This window comes from Chrysemys picta, chromosome 23, assembly GCF_011386835.1.
Source record: "Chrysemys picta bellii isolate R12L10 chromosome 23, ASM1138683v2, whole genome shotgun sequence".
NCBI lineage: Eukaryota > Metazoa > Chordata > Testudines > Emydidae > Chrysemys > Chrysemys picta.
This window is the reverse complement of record NC_088813.1, coordinates 7,768,016-7,787,686: the sequence shown is the minus strand read 5'-3', so window position 1 is coordinate 7,787,686 and position 19,671 is coordinate 7,768,016. Positions and strand designations below refer to the sequence as shown.

At 46.6% G+C, this 19,671-nt stretch overlaps 1 protein-coding gene across 1 annotated transcript; it reads left to right on the top strand.

Annotated features, from left to right (window-relative positions):
* Positions 1-6,906: 6,906 nt before the first annotated feature.
* LOC103306154 (putative transmembrane protein 244) lies at positions 6,907-19,189 on the top strand. The gene is made up of 6 exons (XM_024105845.3): positions 6,907-7,514; positions 9,584-9,669; positions 11,557-11,630; positions 12,043-12,168; positions 18,345-18,389; positions 18,674-19,189. Exons 1-6 carry the CDS (start codon positions 7,479-7,481, stop codon positions 18,772-18,774), a joined length of 468 nt encoding a protein of 155 aa, XP_023961613.1. The 5' UTR covers positions 6,907-7,478; the 3' UTR covers positions 18,775-19,189.
* The last annotated feature ends 482 nt before the right edge of the window (positions 19,190-19,671 follow it).

Here is a 19,671-nt window from a genome sequence, read left to right as displayed (position 1 = left end):
GCTGTAGGAGCCTGATCCAAAGTTCATTAAAATCAATAGAAAGACCCCATTAACTTAAGGGGCTTTAAATCAGTCCCTAAGTCGCACTAATGGGACTTTTGTGAATGTTTCAATTTAGTGGATGCCACAATAAAAAAAAGTGTCAATCACCCAATGCACTTTGTTCATTTGACAAGTGCATAATGTTGGTACATGGTGTAACATTTTGTAAAAGTAACAAGTTCTCTAAAGCCTGCTGTGTTTTATTGTCAAGTAAAATAATATGAATATTTTGTTCTTGTCTATGTACATGCTTAATACTGTGTTTAAAGATCTCTTATTTTTACCCCCTGACTTACTCAGTTGGGGACAGAAATGTAAGTTCCTAGGGGCCTCAAGGCTAAGTGACTGTTGAGTTTTGAGGATCTACATTTGGACTAAAGTGCCTAAATTGGCAGTTAAGTACCTAAATCCCTTTGTAGATCTAGCCCACAGTCTCTAAGGCCAATGCAGTCCTGGATCTGGTCAGATGGCTAAAGTTTGTCAGTTTATTGCCAATTGTGCTGTTTTCTATGATTTTTTTGTCCACTGCACTGAGAACCTCCAAATTCATTTCAGATAACAGTCACACAAGATCAATCAGCTGGATTGATCAGTGGGGTCAGGCTGAACTGGCAATTTAGGGTCTCGTGAGGTGCTGAGGATGTAATTTTAACTGTCACTTTTCAGAACAACCTCAATTTAGCATTGACTTTTTGTTGTGCTATAACCTGTCCTGTACTATGGACTAATGATGGAATATTGCAGGCTGCTGCATATGTTTGCTGAGAAATCAGAATCCTCTTAGGATAAATCCAGAGATGATTCTGCATACTGTGTATCCGCTCCACTTAGCAAAGCTAAAGCTGGAAGAGCAGAACAAGACAGCAGAAGATTTCCAGGTGTTATACTAACAACAGTGATTTTACATATCTTCATTTGCAAGCACCATTCATCCCAGAAGAGACCAATGTGTTTTATCAGCTATATACAAGAATCACTGCATCCACCAATGAAATGCAGCTATTTCTGGGGTGGAACATGGCAGCTTTATAGCAGAACATAGTGACACTACACAGAAGTTTACAGCAGGAAGTGAAGGAAATATACCATATGCTGTTGAAATTGCAAGGGGAATTTAAAGGGGTAGAATGGAGTTACCTCCCAGTTGGAATTTGGTCAGAATACCAGGATAACACTACAGCACTTGCTTAAAGTGATATGTATCTTTAATGACCAGAAATGGTCAAGACTTAGGATTTATCTCTCATGTGGAGGGTGGATATTATGTATAGTTGTCACTGGGGTGGAGTTGGAGGAGTTTGACTCAGCACAGCCCCATAGCTTGGACATCGACACGGGTGTGAGAAGGGGGCAGACTGCATGACAAGAGGAGCAGTTGTGCTCGCATTCAGAAGTTCTCAAACTTAGTGACAAATCCAGTCTCAGAAGCCTTTTTTAACGTTAGTTTTATTAAATAAGAAAGAATAAAATACATATTTATGATTGTTCAGTATAACAAATATTCAAGCATTCAAAAAATTCAAAGATTCAGAACTATAAAAAGTATAGCTCTACACATGAAAGTGCTGTGTAACATAAAGACTGTTCAGGAAATTAAAGCTGAAGTCTTCTTGGATAATGATATCTGAATTCCTCCACAAAGACATCCACGTTCAGTTTTGAAGTCAAATCACTTTCATATGACAGGAGAATTAGGTTTCTCTCTCCTTCATGGATTATGCTCATCCTCTGGTGTGATAAAATTCTTTTCAAACAAGAAAAGGAATTTTCACAAGCTGCAATTGTTGCTCCAAACAAGACCACTATAGACATTTCAAAAATGCATGAGAAAGCCTCCTTGGCAGCACCTAGAACTTCTTCAAATTCTTTGCAATTTCTCTTATCTATCAGTGATTTAAATCCAGCCATTTCAACTTCAACTTTCCCAATATCTAATCCAAGCAAGTCAATCAAAGCATTCATTAATTCCAATGTCAAGAAGTCTGGAGAGCTGGTGGAATAGATTGTGACAAGCTTTTGTATAATTTGGAGTTCTTCGCAGAAAATCTCCTTTGCAATTCACCAGTGGTTTCTCCAATCAATTCATGATAAGTCTGGGACCACTGATGCTCATTTGCACTTTGGAATCTTCAGTGACTATGGAATCTTGACATTTTGGGGGCAGAACCTTGGCTGGTTTGGTGGCACATCTTAATGTTGATGCTTCATCACATGCATCTCTCAAAACCAGGTGCTTGGATGAAATCTCTGAGAAAAATCTTTGAACATCTCTTTCTTCTGTTGAAGTTCTTCACAGGCAACAGTTATCAGTTCAACTCTTTTAGCAAGGTGCATTAGTTCCTTTTGAAGGTGATTGTTCCTAGGAGCAAAAACTTTCAAAATCATTCTCATAACCTCAGCTAAGAACAAGAATTTGGATGATTCTGTAACTTCCAACAGCCCTCTTGCTTCAAGGACAGGTCACGATATCATAGAAGATTAGGGTTGGAAGAGACCTCAGGAGGTCATCTAGACCAACCCCCTGCTCAAAGCAGGACCAGTCCCCAACTAAATCATCCCAGCCAGGGCTTTGTCAAGCTGGGCTTTAAAAACCTCTAAGGATGGAGTTTCCACCACCTCCCTAGGTAATCCATTCCAGTGCTTCACCACCCTCCTAGTGAAATAGTTTACCTAATATCCATTCACACAGTTTGACAGAATACTCTGAATCTCTTCCAAATTACTGAGGATGATTACCAAGGTTTTCAGGTGACCAGTCTAGCTTGTTTCTATGAGTCTTTCCAGGTGCTGGCCTTTGTACAGCACTGTCACTTCATGCCTGTGAAAAAAATTGTGTAGAATCTTACAATTTGAGAACATATCTGCCACTGCTGAGTTTGTCTCACATTTTTCACACCCCTCAGATAGATAGTTATACCGATATAAGTCTGTAGTGTAGACCTGGCCTGAGCCTAAGAAACGTGGGGAAAATGGAACACATTCTACAGAGGGGGCAAAGAAATTTCCAGGGGATAGTGCCCCCTCATGCCTCCCTTAGCCCACCTAGTGCCTGGTCACCTGTAGGGAAGGGGTTTGAGCTTAGCCCAGTTGTTGGATCACGTGAACAGGCATCACATGATGACAGCCTGTGTGTGTGTGTGTGTGGGGGGGTGCTTCCTAAAAGAGGAAGTCTGCTGCATTAAAGATGGCAACCAGGGGCTATGACAGACTTAAAGGAGGTTGCTCCAGAGCACCAGGGTAAAGAAGAGAAAGACCTCCAGGGGACCCAGGGTCAGGGAGGGCTGTGGAAGAAGCTCTCCGTGTCAGCCACAGGAAAAAGCCTGGAAGCCCAGGAATGACATCATGGCTTAGAAAAAGGCTGGGAATTTCTAGTTTTTATGTTGTTAAACCAGACTTTAAAACAGAATAACCAAAGCACCATTTGTGGGGGGTTTGTTTCCCTGTAGAAGGAGGGAAAACGAGGTAGCAGGTGTTTTGTAACTGCATGCTGGGTGATAACATGAAAGGGCTCCAGGCTTGTAAAACTAAACCGGCTCTTTATTAAGAGAACCATTTGCAGAGATGCTGCAACTGCAGCCAGCATTCTAGCCATGTGCACACAGACTGACATCCTGGTGCCTCCTCCAAACGGTTCCCTCCTACAATCTGGGCTCCTCCCTCCAAATTCCATGTAGGTAGCTACCAGAGGGTCCAACACCAACTGAAATAAGCTTCTGTTACAATAGCATACACACTGGTGAGCCCAACAGCTGTGGGAAATGTACTGGGTAGAGCTGAGGGTGCCTTTGTTTTTTTGAAAGACTTGCTGATTTGGACAACTTAATGAGATCATTACATCCCATCCCTTGTAATGCTGTGAAATTGTCTTTATGTGAGAAGATCACGTAATGTGAAGTGGAATTGCATTGTGATGAGGCATTAATGTTATAAAATGTTACCATTATCTAACACCACCCAGCTCTCCAGTGCAAAGCATGAATCTTCAGGAGCCTTTGCCCCAAAGCCAGCAACGAGCTTTGGAGAAAGGAAGGAAAAAATTAATTCTAGATAAAAGAATTCCATTTTGTCTTCCTTTTAGTCCTGGACCAGAAAGGAGTGGCCTGTCCCATCTCCTCTAAGTCCACATAGCCAAAAAGTGGGCACATGGCCTTGTGGGCAGAGCTCCAACCTGTAACCCAGGATCCTGTATTCTAATCCCAGCTCTGACATTGCTAAACTCTTCTAATATGTGTAGTGTCTGCAGAGAGAAGGAATTTCACTTGGCTACACAATATTCTTATTCACTTTCTGTCCTCAGCTGTTGTGTATCATTGTTATGCTCCAATACGTCTGTTAGTCTATAAGGTGCCACATGACTCTTTGTTGCTTTTTACAGATCCAGACTAACACGGCTACCCCTCTGATACGTGTACCATTGTTGTGTACTGTAAAAGTCCTGGTCGTGTCCTGAGCACCCCCTTGTGGTCAGGGATGGCTCTGCAGCACTCTATTCACTTTCCCCTTCTGCTCCACACCATCTAAAACAGGGGTCGGCGACCTTTCAGAAGTGATGTGCCGTGTCTTCATTTATTCACTCTAATTTAAAGTTTTGCGTGCCAGTCATACATGAACGTTTTTAGAAGGTCTCTTTCTAGAAGTCTAGAATATATAACTCAACTATTGTATGTAAAGTAAATAAGGTTTTTAAAATGTTTAAGAAGCTTCATTTAAAATTAAATTAAAATGCAGAGCCCCCCCGGACTGGTGGCCAGGACCCGGGCAGTGTGCGTGCCACTGAAAACGAGCTTGTGTGCCGCCTTTGGCACGTGTGCCATAGGTTGCCTACCCCTGATCTAAAAGGTATGACAAAATTCCCCTGCTGGGGATTTAAGTTCAAAATAAAGTGTCTTCCTGCCGGCCTTGCCTTCTCAAGCTGTCACTCAAGCGCCTCACTCTCCTTGAGCTGGGTTAGAATCAAACAGACCTTTGATTCCTTGCAGTACCCAGTTTGCTCCCTGTAGCTGCTTCCCCAGGCTAGCTACAGCTTCACAGATATCCATCCTAGCTGGTACTCCAAGCCCTGGCTAGCTGCAGAGTTACTGTCTCCCTCACAGGCCTCTCTACCATATATCTCTAGACCTGGCCTGAGTTGGTCACATGACCAAAGTCACTTTCCCACCTGGGGAGGTGAGTGGGTCTTGTCCCAAGTGGGGCTGGAGCCCATCTCCCCTTAAGGGGCCAGACACCCCGTGACATGCACGGTCAAACAGCTGCTGCATCCCCCCACCCCCAGCTGTGGCTGTAGTGGAAGAAACAATCCCTGTGTAAAATATGTGGAGTCTGTAGAGTGCTTTGGGATCTCTCAGGATTACAGACAGCGGTAGATGGTGTTACTATTCTGAGAGCACCCGTGCTAGAGTCTTCAGATTTTGCAATAAAATCCCAGTTAACTGATCATTTTCTATCATTTGTTTGGCTACAAAATAAAAGGCTGGTTCATTAACTGTTGTAAGTAGGCAGAGGGCCATTGAAGTTGATGGAGTAAAATAAAGTCAATACAGCTATGTTGATTTACACCAGCTGAGGATCTGGCCCTAATTTTTCCATGGACAAGACACGTTGGGCCAAAAACTGCCTGATGTAAGTGAGCCCAAATCCCATTGACTCCAAACACCTGTGTATACTGGGGAGGTGTTTAGCTTTTTTTACTCCAGTTCCCCATAGCAGACCGTGCCAGCATAGGCCACTTCTACTCTCTTCCTGTAATATCTTATCAGACCCAGCTGCACCAGCTGTCATTTGCAATAACTTTCCCTGACATGGTTGACAGTCTGATGTGTTTTCTCGCTGTGGCAGTTTTCTGAGTGTTAAAAAACTGACGGGTCTATTTTGATAACAAATCTTTTTCACGCGCTAATAAGACACATCCTTTCTTCCTCACTTCTAAGTCCCGGGACTACAACGTTTCACTGGCTACAAAGCTATGGCCGTATTCTTCCAACCATCCATATGTCTCCGTTTTTCTTCTCTTCTGAGGCACTATGAACAAATTAAGTGATGATCAAAGTGAAGAACTAACCGCACCAATGAGAGCCGGACACAGCAGGGCCAGGCAGGATCTCACATTCATGCCTCAATCAAGGCCTGCAAACCCCTTTGCTAGTATAGACCTGTCCCCCCTCTCAGCAGCTCTGCCAGTGCATCTGCACCAAAACTACTTACTGCTCTTGCTGTCTTAGCCCCACCACATAACTCAGCCAGCCACCTGCACCTCTGTTCAGACCTACATCACTCCCCTCTGCTCCAGTCCAGAGCTAACCGACTCTGCCACAGAGCTTTCCGCTGCAGCTCCCTGTTAAAACACTGTCCAGGTGAGCAGGTGCTGCCCCAACTACCCCAGCCCCCCAACTCCTCCCTTTAATGCTGGGACAATCAACCACTATCCCATTCTCCAAAAAATATGAAGCCTGAATTTGGCTTAAATTTACAGCTGTTGGGTCTCCTTCCTTTGCAGCACTCTTCCCAGCCTGGATTTACCCTGAATCCCCTCGGACTGGGCTTCTCTGATTGTCCAGTACTTCAGCCAATCCAGGAGAAAAGTTCCCCTGGTATGCTAAAGTACCCAGCTGTCTCCACACACTCGGTAGTCCCAGCAGCTCACTCCCCTTCATTGCCTGGCCAAGTGTCCTGCCCCGGCCTGTTCTTGTACCTCCCAGAGTGGTGTTAGAGGGGCTGCCTGACTTTCCTTGCTCTGCACCTTGTAAAGTCATTTACACAAATACATGTAAAATGCTTCAATCCTTATCTGGTGGTGTGTTACCCCATTTTACACTGGTGTAAAAGATCACAGTTGGGAGATCCAATTCCTATTTAACACCAGACTTGGTGAAGCCAGGGAGCCCCGTGACCTGTCACTCTCAGTGCTAGTCTATAACCCTAGCACCACCAGACTTTCCTGACACTAGCACCCCTCAAAAACACTGGGCCCGATCCTGCCAGCCCTGCATGCGTGGCACTGCCATTGGAGCCAGTGGGAGTCCAGAGTGAAGTCAATGGGACCTGGCAGGATCACCACGAGAATTTTGTATCCTCGGCAACCACTGCACTAGTGAGTAAAGCAGGGGCCTGAAATACATTAGGTACAAATCCGTCCTTTTCCACCTGGACCAGGAGATTCTGGTGTCTTCAAAAATAGAATCAGCAGTGAATTGGGGTGCTGGTGTTAGAGCCTGGAAACTGATGTCCTGTAATTATCCCAGGACTGGACACGGCCTGAGCAGTGGCTGGCATCTTTCTCTTCACTGGCTCCTCTCCCTGCCTGTCTGATCTTTGCCTCTAGCAGGCGTTGCAGCTTCGTCTCTCCTCCCCTGCCACGGAAGCCAAGGTTACCTCTCCTAGAGCATCTCAGCAAGAGATATCCCCAGGCTACACGTCCTGGAGCCTGGCCTTCCCTACGCATGGCCTTCCAAAGCGGCAGCGTGCCAGGCATCAAGGTAAAGCCCATAGGAACTGCTGTTCTGCTTTGGGGAGCAGGGCAAAGCCCAGCAGTGCTGGTTGCTGCAGGGTTTATGGGTCAACAGCGGCATCTGGGCCTGATCAGATTGCAGGATCATGTGACCCGGATTCTGCTGTAAGTAGTAAAGGCAAAAGACGGGGGGAGAGCGGGGGTGAGGGGGAAGGGGAGAATTTGCTGTTTCAGAAAACAAAAGCTGGGCCTCCCAAAGGTGCTGAAGCCCAAGGCTTTTCCAGCCTTGCTGGCGAGCTGCTTGGGGCAGATGGGAGAGCAGCCAGGAGCAGGAAAGGTTGAGTTAAAAACAAAGTTTCATTAACATAAAAGGCAGCCGGTGAAATTGTTTCAAGCAGCATAATTCACACTGGAGCTAATTCCGGGATGGAAGCAGCAATCATCTCTCCCTGGTGCTCCGGATAACCCCTTCCCTCACCCCGCTAGATCCAAAGGGAGCTAGGGGGCAGGGGCAGAGAAACCGACTATGCAAGTGAAATTCCCAGCTACAGGAACCAGGTGTCAGCAGCCTCCCTTGAATGCGTTTACCAGCCAGACACCGGACGTGCCCCCGACCTGTCTTTCTCCTTCCCAGACTGGGTGCTTCCGATAACTGGTCGAGGCACAGGTGCTTGGGCCCTCTTAAGAGCTAACCCAAGATCAATAAACATTCATACTGAACTATCCAACAGTGCACTTTGCAACCTGATCTCGGCTCTTTGGCCCTGCCCTCCACTGGGCGCTCTCGGGCCCTGCGTTTGTCCCATTACCCTCTGCACTGCTGCTGGGATGGGACGGTCTTAGTAGCAGTTGGATACATTCTTCACCACTTCCATCCCCACAAAAATATTGGGTCAAGTCAAGTGAAGAACAGATTGGGACGGGTGCTAGAATGGAGAGCGGATGGCCTGGCATTCAGGAAGCCTATGATCTGTCCCCTGCTCTGACACAGATTTCCTGTGTGACTTTGGATATGTCACTTAGCCTCTCTGTGCCTCAGTCTCCCATCAGTATTGTGGGGATAACAGCCCAGCCCTGCCCTGCCTCACAAAGGGGTTGTGAGAGGAACACATTAAAAATTGTGTGGAGCTCAGTAGCTGTGGTGATGGGGGCCAGAGAAATACACCTACCTTCTGAGAATACCCCTGTGCAGGGGGATGTCCTAGCTGGTGCAAAGACTCTACAGCCCCGCTCCCCATCCCCCATGGTATGGGCAGAGACAGGAGGAACTAGCCATTCCTTCAGGTTGCACCGGATCTGTTGCCTCTTATAGAGCACGCAATACAGCTGTTGTGAGCCCTTTTCTGAGCACCTTTTCAGTGGAACATCCATTCACCTCAGTGGATTGGCAGAATGTTTGTCCTGCATCGTCTTCCTGAAGCAGATGTTAAAAACCAAGTCCTGTCTGTCCCATGTGGACACAAACTATCCCAGGCAATTATTGGAAGAGGAGGGGTTTTGTCCTGGTGCCCTTACCAAAGTTGTGCTGTCTAGCTGTCGCCCTCCAACCCAGAGGTGGCTGCATTCCAGTGGTAGAGGATGGACCCAATTTGTGAAACCCTTGGGGATTCTTGCCAGGAGCTGCAGAAATGTAAGATTATTAACAATCCATTTGTAGCTGCATCGTGCTTGCCAGGAGTAATTGCTTGTGGAATCACAGGGTGGCTTTTTGCCTCCCTTGAGCTTGTGAGTCTCCTACTGCCTTGAAATATACAAACCTGTTACTTTAGCTCAGACAGCAGAGGCTTGTGGTTTTAGATGCAGCGCTCCCAGCGTCAGTCCCTGCAAATGACCCAGCCAGAGTCCTTGTGACACTTGCGCAACCCCCGTGGAACACTAGGCATTTATTCAAATAGCTGTCATTGAGACGGCCAGCTGGATGAACGTAACAGAGCTTTTCATTTCAGAGGTGGCCCAGATCCAGTTGTTTGCAGCTGGCACAGAATTCCCAGGAAACTCTCCTCCGCTGAAGATTCTTTCTCTGTGGTGAGATGGGAATAAACGTCCCTCTCACTGCCGCATGTGCTGACCCTTGTGCTTTTCTGCTCTGATTTCCAGACCATCCTCATTCACCTGCTGTTGTGCCTGGTCACTTTCTACACCGTCTACTACATGATTGGAAGCATCTGCTCTGGAGTTTTCAGGTGAGGCTGCTCTTTTTGAGCTGAGCAGAGCAGATCTTACGCTGAGCTCATCTGAGTGAAATAAGGGGATCTGATTCGGTTAGCACAGTGTTGCCTTCCCTTGATTGGACTCTTCCAAAATGTGATGGTTAGTGTGTGGGAGTCCTGCTTTTCTTTTCTCAGCCAGAGCCATGTGGCTCTTGCTCAGTGGTTTGTCCCACTGCTGACCACTTATTTTATTTTCAGTTTAGTTTAGTGTTGATGAAACATACCAGGCTGCACAGCCCTGGAGCCTGGCGTTCTCTTTATCCACAGAACAAGGACAATCCAGACAGCGGCAAGGTGAGCTTCTCATTAATTTGCCTCACCCTGGTCCAGCAAGGCCATCTCTGGGTAGCTAAGGCACCTATCACCTCAAGGGTTGACAGGAGAGTTACATCTTCAAAGCACAGTTGGGCTGGGATTTTCAAGGGAATGTAAAGGAGTCAAGCATGCAGATGCACAAAGATATTTAGGCACCTAACTCCCAATGATTTCAATGGGAGTTAGGAGCCTAAATCCCTTTGAAGATGTGGACTTCAGCTCCCACTGAATTTCAATAGAAGCTGGGCTCTTAATTCCTGAGTCTCTTTTGAAAATCCCAACGTAAACTATTGGCCTCTCTGCTGGAAGTATCAACAAAGGGGGCCAGCGAGCACGAACTGGAGGAGGCAGTTTGTGTGAAGCAGACCCCAGCCCAATGGAAGCTGGACAGGCTACCCCACAGGCTAGCAAACCAGCTTGCAGATGGCACAGTGGGTGCCATTTAAATATCAACACTTGTCAGCCAATAGTATACAGGCTCCATGTTTATATCCTGTTCTAAATATAGGGGGGGCTGTGATACGATGGATGTGGAGCTGCTCTGTAATAATGTATGGGCACTGTATGCTGACCTGGTTATTGGCATGTTTACTCCATGAATACATTGGCTTAGTTTAATAGGGGGAAACAAGCAGGAAGGGAAAGAATGGCAGAAGATAAGCCACTTCTAAGTAGGGTGACTAGATAGCAACTGTGAAAAAATGGGACAGGGGGTGGGGGGGTAATAGGCGCCTATATAAGAAAAAGTCCCAAAAAATGGGACTGTCCCTTTTAAAACGGGACATCTGGTCACCCTACTTCTAAGCAAACTCTTGAGAGTTGAGACAATGCAAGGCTGGAAAAGACCTGGGAATGCAGAAGAACAAAAGACTTTTGGGAGGGTGAAGAAGGAACACTCTTTCAAGAGAGAGGAGTTGTTTGGAGGAACCAGAGTGAGAGACAGGCACCCAAAGGGGCGTGAGAAGAATTTAGGCCTGCCTAGGATACCATCAGGGGATGGACAGAAGTACTTGTGGCACCTTAGAGACTAACAAATTTATTAGAGCATAAGCTTTCGTGGACTACAGCCCACTTCTTCGGATGCTTCTAAGGTGCCACAAGTACTTCTGTTCTTCTTTTTGCAGATACAGACTAACACGGCTGCTACTCTGAAACCTGTCATCAGGGGATGATAAGTCTTTGGTTAGATAGACATGTGTAGATTGTTGTTTTAAATTTCTTTTTCTCTAAATGCTTTGTTCCTACTGAAAAATAGACAATGCTTTGGTTTAAGAAGGCTATTGGATCACTGTATGGAATTCCACTCCAGGAGGGGGTAAAAGCACAAGGCCTGCCATCTGAAGGAGAGCACTCAGAGAGACCACAGAGGGGACAGAGATGCAGTTGGCCCTGTAACAATGACATGCGGTATCTCAGATCTCCCTGTGCAGTAACCGTTGGCAAATGTTGACTTTTTAGCGGGGATCAGTGTAACAGCCCTTGATCATTTTTAATTTCCTAAAATCTTTTCTCTCTTTTTCTCTCTCTCTTTTTTCCCCCTTCCAGGCTGGACACATTTGATGGACTTATCCCCTTTGAATTTAACACAGAACCATCTCACTCAAATCCCAAATATCTGGGTAAGTGATGTGGGGCAATGAGGCCGCTTTGGAATGGATAAAACCACAGGGATCTTTCAAGACCAAAAGCGTGTTAACATCTGACTGGGAGAGAACAGGATGTGTGAGGTTGGAGGGATGGACTCTGAGCACAGCCACTGGGAAAACAGTGACGTGGTCCCTAGCTATTACGAGGAGACAGCACTGTATTTCTTTGCTTTATGGGAATGGACTTTGTGTACATCCCCTGGTAGTACCTCCCATTGGAATCAGCAGAATCTGTATTCCAGTAAACTGTGTCAGAACATTAACTCCAGGATAATTTTGAGGTTTTTCCTTTGCACCCCATGGGCAGGGACTCTGTACCTCCAGGGCTCCCTGCTGTGAGATGTATCTGCCTTTACTCCAGAACTTTCCCTTCTCATTTCTCTAGTGAATTTGCTGTCCATGGAACTGACCTACTTCACCAGTGGCCTTCTCTTTGCTGCTCTGCTGAAGCGATGGGTCTGGGACTACGCCATCACCGTCACACTGGTCCACGTGGCACTGACGTCTGCAGGTGAGGTTGAGCCAGGTGGACTCCATACATTATATAATGTTTGAAAATTTGTTGAGTCACCTGGAGAAAAAACAGCTCTTTTCATTTTGCACCCATACAAGCTCAGGCTAAGCTCTTACCGGTTTTCCTCCCACGCGAAGCAGATTCAAGCTGTCTCAGTGCTTGGATGGGAGACCTCCAAGGCACACCCAGGTGTTAGAAGAAGTGAAGCTGATGATTCCATTGGTAGCTCTCTTCCCTCTGAGTCAGTATCAAGCCAGCATACCAGTGCCGTGCTATACTGGGGGAAAAGAGTGCTGCTAGAACTGCCATCTTTTGCATGAGATATAAAGCAGAGGTCCTGACCACAACATGCCAAGGCACTTCTTGTAAGGGGTGGGTTGTTCCAGTCAAATTAATTTAGCTAAATGCATTCTACTGTATACTTCAATTCCCAATACAGTTTCAACTGGAAGTGGGGTTTTTTCCTTCCTGTCCTTAGCTATAGTATTATAGTGCGGTGTGTTTTTACACCACTGCTGTTTTCCATCCTAGCAATGGCTGCTGTTCAGTGGCAGGTGCGTGTTTCCGAATAGCTCCATGCCCTAGCATGGTTTTAAGAATAAATCCAGCAGGAATTTCAGAGTTTCCCTATAATTGGACCTGAAACTTGCCCTGGTGATGCAGCAACTTTGATAGTTAATTGGACCGTGACTTTTGCAAAATGCTCATGTGCCATTGCCAAGTCACCCGCACGCTTTTCTCTTGCTCTTTTAAAAGCTGCCTTCCTTCCAGTGCTGTGTATTAAACTTACTACCTCCCATTTATTCCTTTTCTTTCTCCTCTTCCCTGCCCTTGCTTCCCCACCCTCCCTTTTTTTGTTATTTGTTCAAAACCAAGATCTGAAGTCTGTGGCTTGACCCGCTCTCTGGTAAGAGTAAACTGGGGCCAGCCACTGTTCAGAAATCTGCCTATAGCAGCTGGAGGTCGTATCGGGGCTTCAGGTGGGTTGTGGAGACCTTGATGGCTCTGTGGCGGTTGGACACGGCAAAAGGGGCTGTCAGATGGAATACTGAGATCCCTGAAGGTTCTGTGGCAGTTGGCGGGGCTGGTAGATGGAACTTCAGGGCTCCAAAGGGTCCATGGTAGTTGCAGGATGGAACCTTTGGGCCCCGAAGGCCCCATGGCAGTTGCAGGATGGAACCTTTGGGCTCTGAAGGCCCCATAGCAGTTGGGGGATGGAACCTTTGGGCTCCGTAGAGTCCCTGGCAGTTGGAGGATGGAACCTTGGGGCTCCAAAGGCCCCATGGCAGTTGGGGGATGGAATCTTGGGGCTCCGAAGGCCCCATGGCAGTTGGGGGATGGAATCTTGGGGCTCTGTAGGGTCCCTGGCAGTTGGGGAATGGAACCTTGGCACTCCGAAGGGTCCATGGCAGTTGGGGGATGGAACCCTGGGGCTCAGAAGGCCCCATTGCAGTTGGAGGATGGAATCTTTGGGCTCCATAGGGTCCATGGATAGGACTGGCGGATGGAACCTCAGAGCTCTGAAGAGTCCGTGGCAGGGGGCAGATCAGAATGCACCGATGCAAACTCCCTTTCTGTTCCTTTCTCCCTCCCCATGCTACGCCCCACTACAACTGAACATAATAATATTTAAAAGACTAATGATCCAGTGAGACCAAAAATTGAAAACAGCTTCAAAGTAAATATGAACATTACAAAAACCAGTGCTATTGAAATGGCTTCCCAATGGGTTTGTCACTTCCATTCCCTCCTCTCCCCCCTGTCCTGGCCTGCGTGTTTGTTCTGTCCCATTAACTCCTGCGCCGTGTGGAACAGCCTCTTCCTTCCTACCCGTAGCGGCTATGATGAACACGGGGGAAGAGGGCTTCATTTGTCTTGCAGCACAAGTTCAGCGAGGCACACGCCACCATCTGCATCCCACTGCTGCTAATGGAGTGGAAACGGCCCCATCATTCCTCAGCAAAGGGGCTGAGAGCCTGCCACCCCCGTCCATTAGCTTCCTGGTTCTGTTTTTAGAGAGAGACTAATTGGTTACTCACAAACAAAGCCATTTTACCAGGTGAAAAACAGCTCCCATTTATCCATGGGGAGGCGTGGGAAGGCCATGCAGCTTCTGATCCACATTTATTCTGCCTGCCTATTAGGTCCATTGCGTTGATCTCTGAGACGGCATGATTTATATGTTCAAGCCTTGACATGAGCGACTGCAGCTGCTTCCGCTGCAACCGCACAGCTGCCTGTCTGTCGGAGAGGAACTTTAGTGCTCCAGGATTGAGATGGATGGACAGAGAGAGTAGGGAAGGCAAATTAATGGATGACGGATGAGTGAAGAAACACATGAGGGAAGGAATGAGGAACAGATATATGAACAGATGGATGGACTAGCAAAGAGATGGATGACCTAGGATCAGCTATAGCAGAACAGAGCAATAGCCTATTCATCCTGTTGTAGCCAATAGTGGATGTTCCAGAGGAAGGTAACGAGCCCCTCTCGCCCCATGCACTCAGCTGCACACGCGTGCGATACTAAACTCTAGAGGACATCTGCTTTCACAAGGATCTGAGAGAAACAAGGTGGGTGAGGTAATACCCACAGCTCAAAAGCTGGTCTCTCTCACCAACAGAAGTGGGTCCAATAAAAGGTATGATCTTATCTCATTTCGCTAAGATCCTGGAACTAGCACAGCTCCAACAACATTGCATTCATGAGCATCTGTAATTCCTGTCCCAGCTCCTGGTACTGTGATGCTAGACTCATCCATAGAAAAGGCTGATCCTTTTTGAACTGCACTAAGCTGCTTGCCCCAATAGCAGCACCCTGTGTATAGGCCCTGATCCAAAGCCTATGGACATCAATGGGAGTCTTTCCATGGACTGCAGTAGGCTTTGGCTTGCGCCATATTGCATCCTAGCATTTAGCCATTTGAAATTTGGATAGGCATTTAATGTATCCCTTGTTTTACTGCCTTTTCCTTGGGAGTGCCCTTTAGTAATAGAGTGGATAGAAAGCACCCTGACTACCCTTCTGTGTCCCATTCATTATTTCAAATCCCTCCGTCACATCTCCTTTTACTCTTCCTCCTTCCCACTGATACACATCTAGCCTACCTCCCCTGCCCTTCTCTGGGCTTTTCCATACATGCATTTTTAGACACAACCCATCTCGGCGCGGCCTTTAACACTCTTAACACACACATTTAATGTAACTTGCTATTCAGAATCCAAGTGAGGAGTTTAAGTTGCTTTTTCCCCTTTGAGAAAACCAGCAGTCAGAAAATCAAAGTAACCAACCTTACTAAAAAGAGAGCATCAAGCACGGACATGCCTTTCTCTTGCACCTTCCCTGGGGATCTCAAACCCCATTCATGAGTTAAATCTCCAAACTCCGGAGCTGGTGCTAACAGCACTTCCATTTTTAAAAACATTTGGGAAAACTGTCAAAGCAAGGGGAAGTGACACGTCCCACAAAAAGTCTGCAGCAGGTGTAGAACAGGGTTAGGGTCTGAGCCTAGGACTTATAAAACCGCAGATCAGTTCCCTACTCTACCCAGACTTCCTGTGTGGCCTTGGGCAACTCATTTAGTCTCTGTGGCCCAGATCCACAAAGATGCTTAAATCCCAGGTTTAGACACCACTGCAATCCACAACCCCCCCTGCTTGGCTGGTGCTTAAATGTTCAGGGTAAAAGTTCCCTCTGTGCCTATGTTTCTGCCTATGAGTATGCACATCGCTGCCTCTCTCTAGGCATCAGGACACCAATCTCAGGGCTAAGCCCCAGAGCAATTCACAAACTGGTAGAAGAGAGGTAGCGGAGCATCTATATCTCACCCACGGGGCCTGATCCAGCAGACGTGCTACTCAGAGGCTGCCTACTGGATCAGGTCCCATTCAAAATCTGGCTGGAGGAGGTGCTACTGCCCATCTTATCACGTTTAGCCCAGTGGTTAGGGCACTCACGCAGGATGTGGGAGACCCAGGTTCAATTCCCTCCCCTGTCTGACGGGGACACAGGACTCAAACAGAGGTTTCCTACCTCAGGAGCGTGCTTAACTACTGAGCTATAGGACACTCCAAGGTGAGACTCCCTCAGTCTTTCCTGTTGACGGTGGTGTGCTTTGGATAAATGCCTCAAGAGTCCTTGGGCCAGAGAGAGGGAGTAAGAATGATTCTATAGTCTAGGGGTTGGGACACCCATGTGGGAGGTAGGACCCAGGCTGGTCTGTCTACTGCCATGACTAATTGTTTCTAAAAACGGAACGGCTTCCACAGTAGAGATGGAGGGAGCCCTTCCCATCAGAATATCCCATAGTTCAGCAGTTGGAGCACTCTCCTGCATGGAGACCCTTGTTCAAATCCTTCCTCCCCATCAGGGGAATTGAACCGGAGTCTCCCAGCTGAGTGCTCTAACCCCTGGCTCCTCTTCCTCCCTGCATTTTGTGTGGCGCGTTGCAGGTGCCTAACTCATTCCCACAAGAAATGACTGAGGCAAGGAGCTCCTGGCTGTGGAGTGCAAGCAAAGGTAGGTGCCTAAATCCCTGAGGGGGCAAGGCTGAGGACACAACCTTCTTGTTATAACCTCCCATTGGCTAGCGTAGGCAGCTCCCCGCCTAGCGTGGATCACATTGTAAAGTGCCTCTCTCCCCGGAAACCTGGGCAGCTAACTCAGCACTTGGCCCTCACTTTGTTCCTGTGATTTTCCAGGCACCTCAAAGTTAAGCGTTGTGATGCTCAGCATTGCAACGTCTAAGTCCCTTTGTGGCTCTGGGCGCATGTTCCCCATCTGAAAAATGGGGCTAAGAGTACATCACAAGGGTGCTGTGAAGATCTATGCATTAAAAGACTGCAAAGTGCTTTGAAAGCCACTGATGAAAAAGTGCTATATGAGAGCTAGGTGATGTTATCTGCTGCTGTCTTCTGGTCCTGGAGTGAAGTCCTGGCAGAACTCCCATATACTTCCAATGGGACCAAGATTTCACCCCTGCGTTTTAACCCCAAGACCTCTCATTATTCATGAACTTAAAAGCATACAGAAAGATCTCTCTATTTGCAGGAATCAAAGTCCAAATGTCTCAGAAAGGGAAGCATGCCATCAATTTTAGGTGCAGAACAGATTGTTTCAAATTTAATTAACAGAAATTAATATTAAATATTTTTAGGAAACCAATTAAAAAAAAAAAACCACGCACACAGTACCCTGAACCATTATTACCTCAAACACAACAGTACCAAGACTCTGAAAGCACAAGGAAGTGAAACTGATTGGTCCACTCTAGTTTCATTGGTTAGGATCATAGAATCACAGGGTTGGTAGGGTCCTCAAGAGGTCATCTAGTCCAACCCCCTGCTCAAAGCAGGACCAATCCCCAACTGATGATTGAGTGATGGGTGATTGAGGATGAGTGAGAGTCGCTCAAACAGGGTTTTTTTTTTTTTTTTTCATTTTTATATTGAAGACGTTACAAATTAAGTGTCTTTAACATCTGATTTTAATCTTAAGAGCGGTGCCAACTCTTGTGGTTTGTGTGTGTGTGTGTGTAAGTCTCACAAGATGTGGTGTTTTTCTTAATGCTCCATATCCTGGAGCCAGGTGTTTGAGACAGCTTCAGCTTTCATAGGCACATGCAAAATGTTAGCCCCTCTGACTGTGAAGAGAAGCTTGAAAATGTGACCCCTAGAGGCTCTGAACTAGAAAGTACATAAAAAGAATCCAGAGTATTTTAAAGACTTTTGAGTTTTTGGGAAGGAGCCTGCCATGATGTTTGAATGCTTGGGATTGGTAATGCTGTCTTAAGCATGCCCCTTAAAACACATGATGACACCCTTCAGCAGGAATACTGCCCCCTTCTTATCTCTGACTCTCAACATCTTTGGCAACTGTCCCCACTGCCCACCCTGAGAAATCCAATTAGCCATTTAGGGATGGGTAAAAACACAACGACGTTTAAGTGACTTGTGCCCCTGCGAAAAACAAAAAAAACCCAAACCACAAACCCCAACCAACACCACACCACCCATAGAGGAAATCAGTGGTAGAACCAGAAATAGAACCCAGGAGGCCTGATGCTTTAGGCCCCAGCTCTAATCACTAGCCAGCATTGTTTTATCAAATTATTGATGGTTTTAATCTCACAAAGAGGCTGTTAGCACTGACATGTCTGATCTGTCGTTTACAGTGATGGAACAATTCCCTTTGGTGTGGCACTGGTGGCTAGCACTTGGTAAGCATTCAGTTCATTTCCAGGTGGGCTCCCTTCATTTCCTCTTCCCAGTTGGGAAGGGGCACGGGTAAAGGTGCCATCCCTACCACTATAACAAAGCTGAGATGGTTTGACTAGTCTAGAAGCAACCACTTTGATCCAACCACAAGTGATTTTTAAAACTACTGAAGCACACCTCCTGGCCTCTAACCCTCAGAGTTTGGTTTTTAAGCTAGTGTTGGAGGAGGATGCAGTATCAGATACTGGCACTGCATTTCAAATACCCTTTTGCCTATTTCTTCCAGGCAGTGGCCTCTTTATCATGATTTTCAGTGGACAACTTGTGACCCACTTTGCTTGCCCTGACTCCAGTGATCCCACTTTGGACAGCTACTGCCATTCTTGAGAGATTCAGGATCAAGGTACTTTACTTCCTCGACCTCCAAACCTGAGCAGTATTTATAGGAGCTGCAGTGAGTTCAAGTAGCCGGGCTAGAAAGAAGAAACGTACAATGCTTTCAGAGGAGTAACTATGCGACTGTGCACCACAAGCACTGAAGAGACCGAAATCCCATTTAGCCACCTCAAATTGATACAGCACGGTTTGGCATGAATAAAAGCCATTAAGCTCCTTTCATTTGAGAGAGGAAGGTCAAAGAGAGGTTCGTACTAGAGAAACACGGACTATTCCTCTGTGGGTAAGCTGAAAGGTGTTGACAGTCTGTTTGGTCAAGTTTCCCCCATGGACTGCTGTGCAGTTCTAGGCATTTGGAGTTTTGTAATTCCCTATTCCGCTGTTTAAAGTGCATGTTCAAATCCAATCCTCTGTCTCGTATTTAATAAGCACACTGATCATTAGATTCAAGAGTGTCACTAGAGCATATAAACTGGCACTTGTGTTTTAGTGATGGTCTAGGGGGCTAAGCCTGCTGTGTCTGTCCCCCCTAAAGATCATTCCAAATGAGCACCTGGTGCTCTAACTACGCGCGTCTATTACTCCTACCATGGGAGAAGAGGGTGCTTCCCACCATGAAGTGCACAGATAAGATGTAAATACAGCTCTTGTCCTTCCCGGCAATAGAGACTAGCCTTGCGGGGTTTTTTAGTTTTAAAAAGGAGCTACTGTTATGAGGTAGATTTGATATTTGCAATGCATAGGGCGATAGTGATGCTCATGGATTTTAATGCCAGAAGGGACTATGGTGGTCATCTAGTCTGATCTTTACAACACAGGCAACAATTTCCCTGAGTTGATTCCTGTTTGAATGAGAGCAGATCTTTTAGCCCTGGTCTACACTACAGG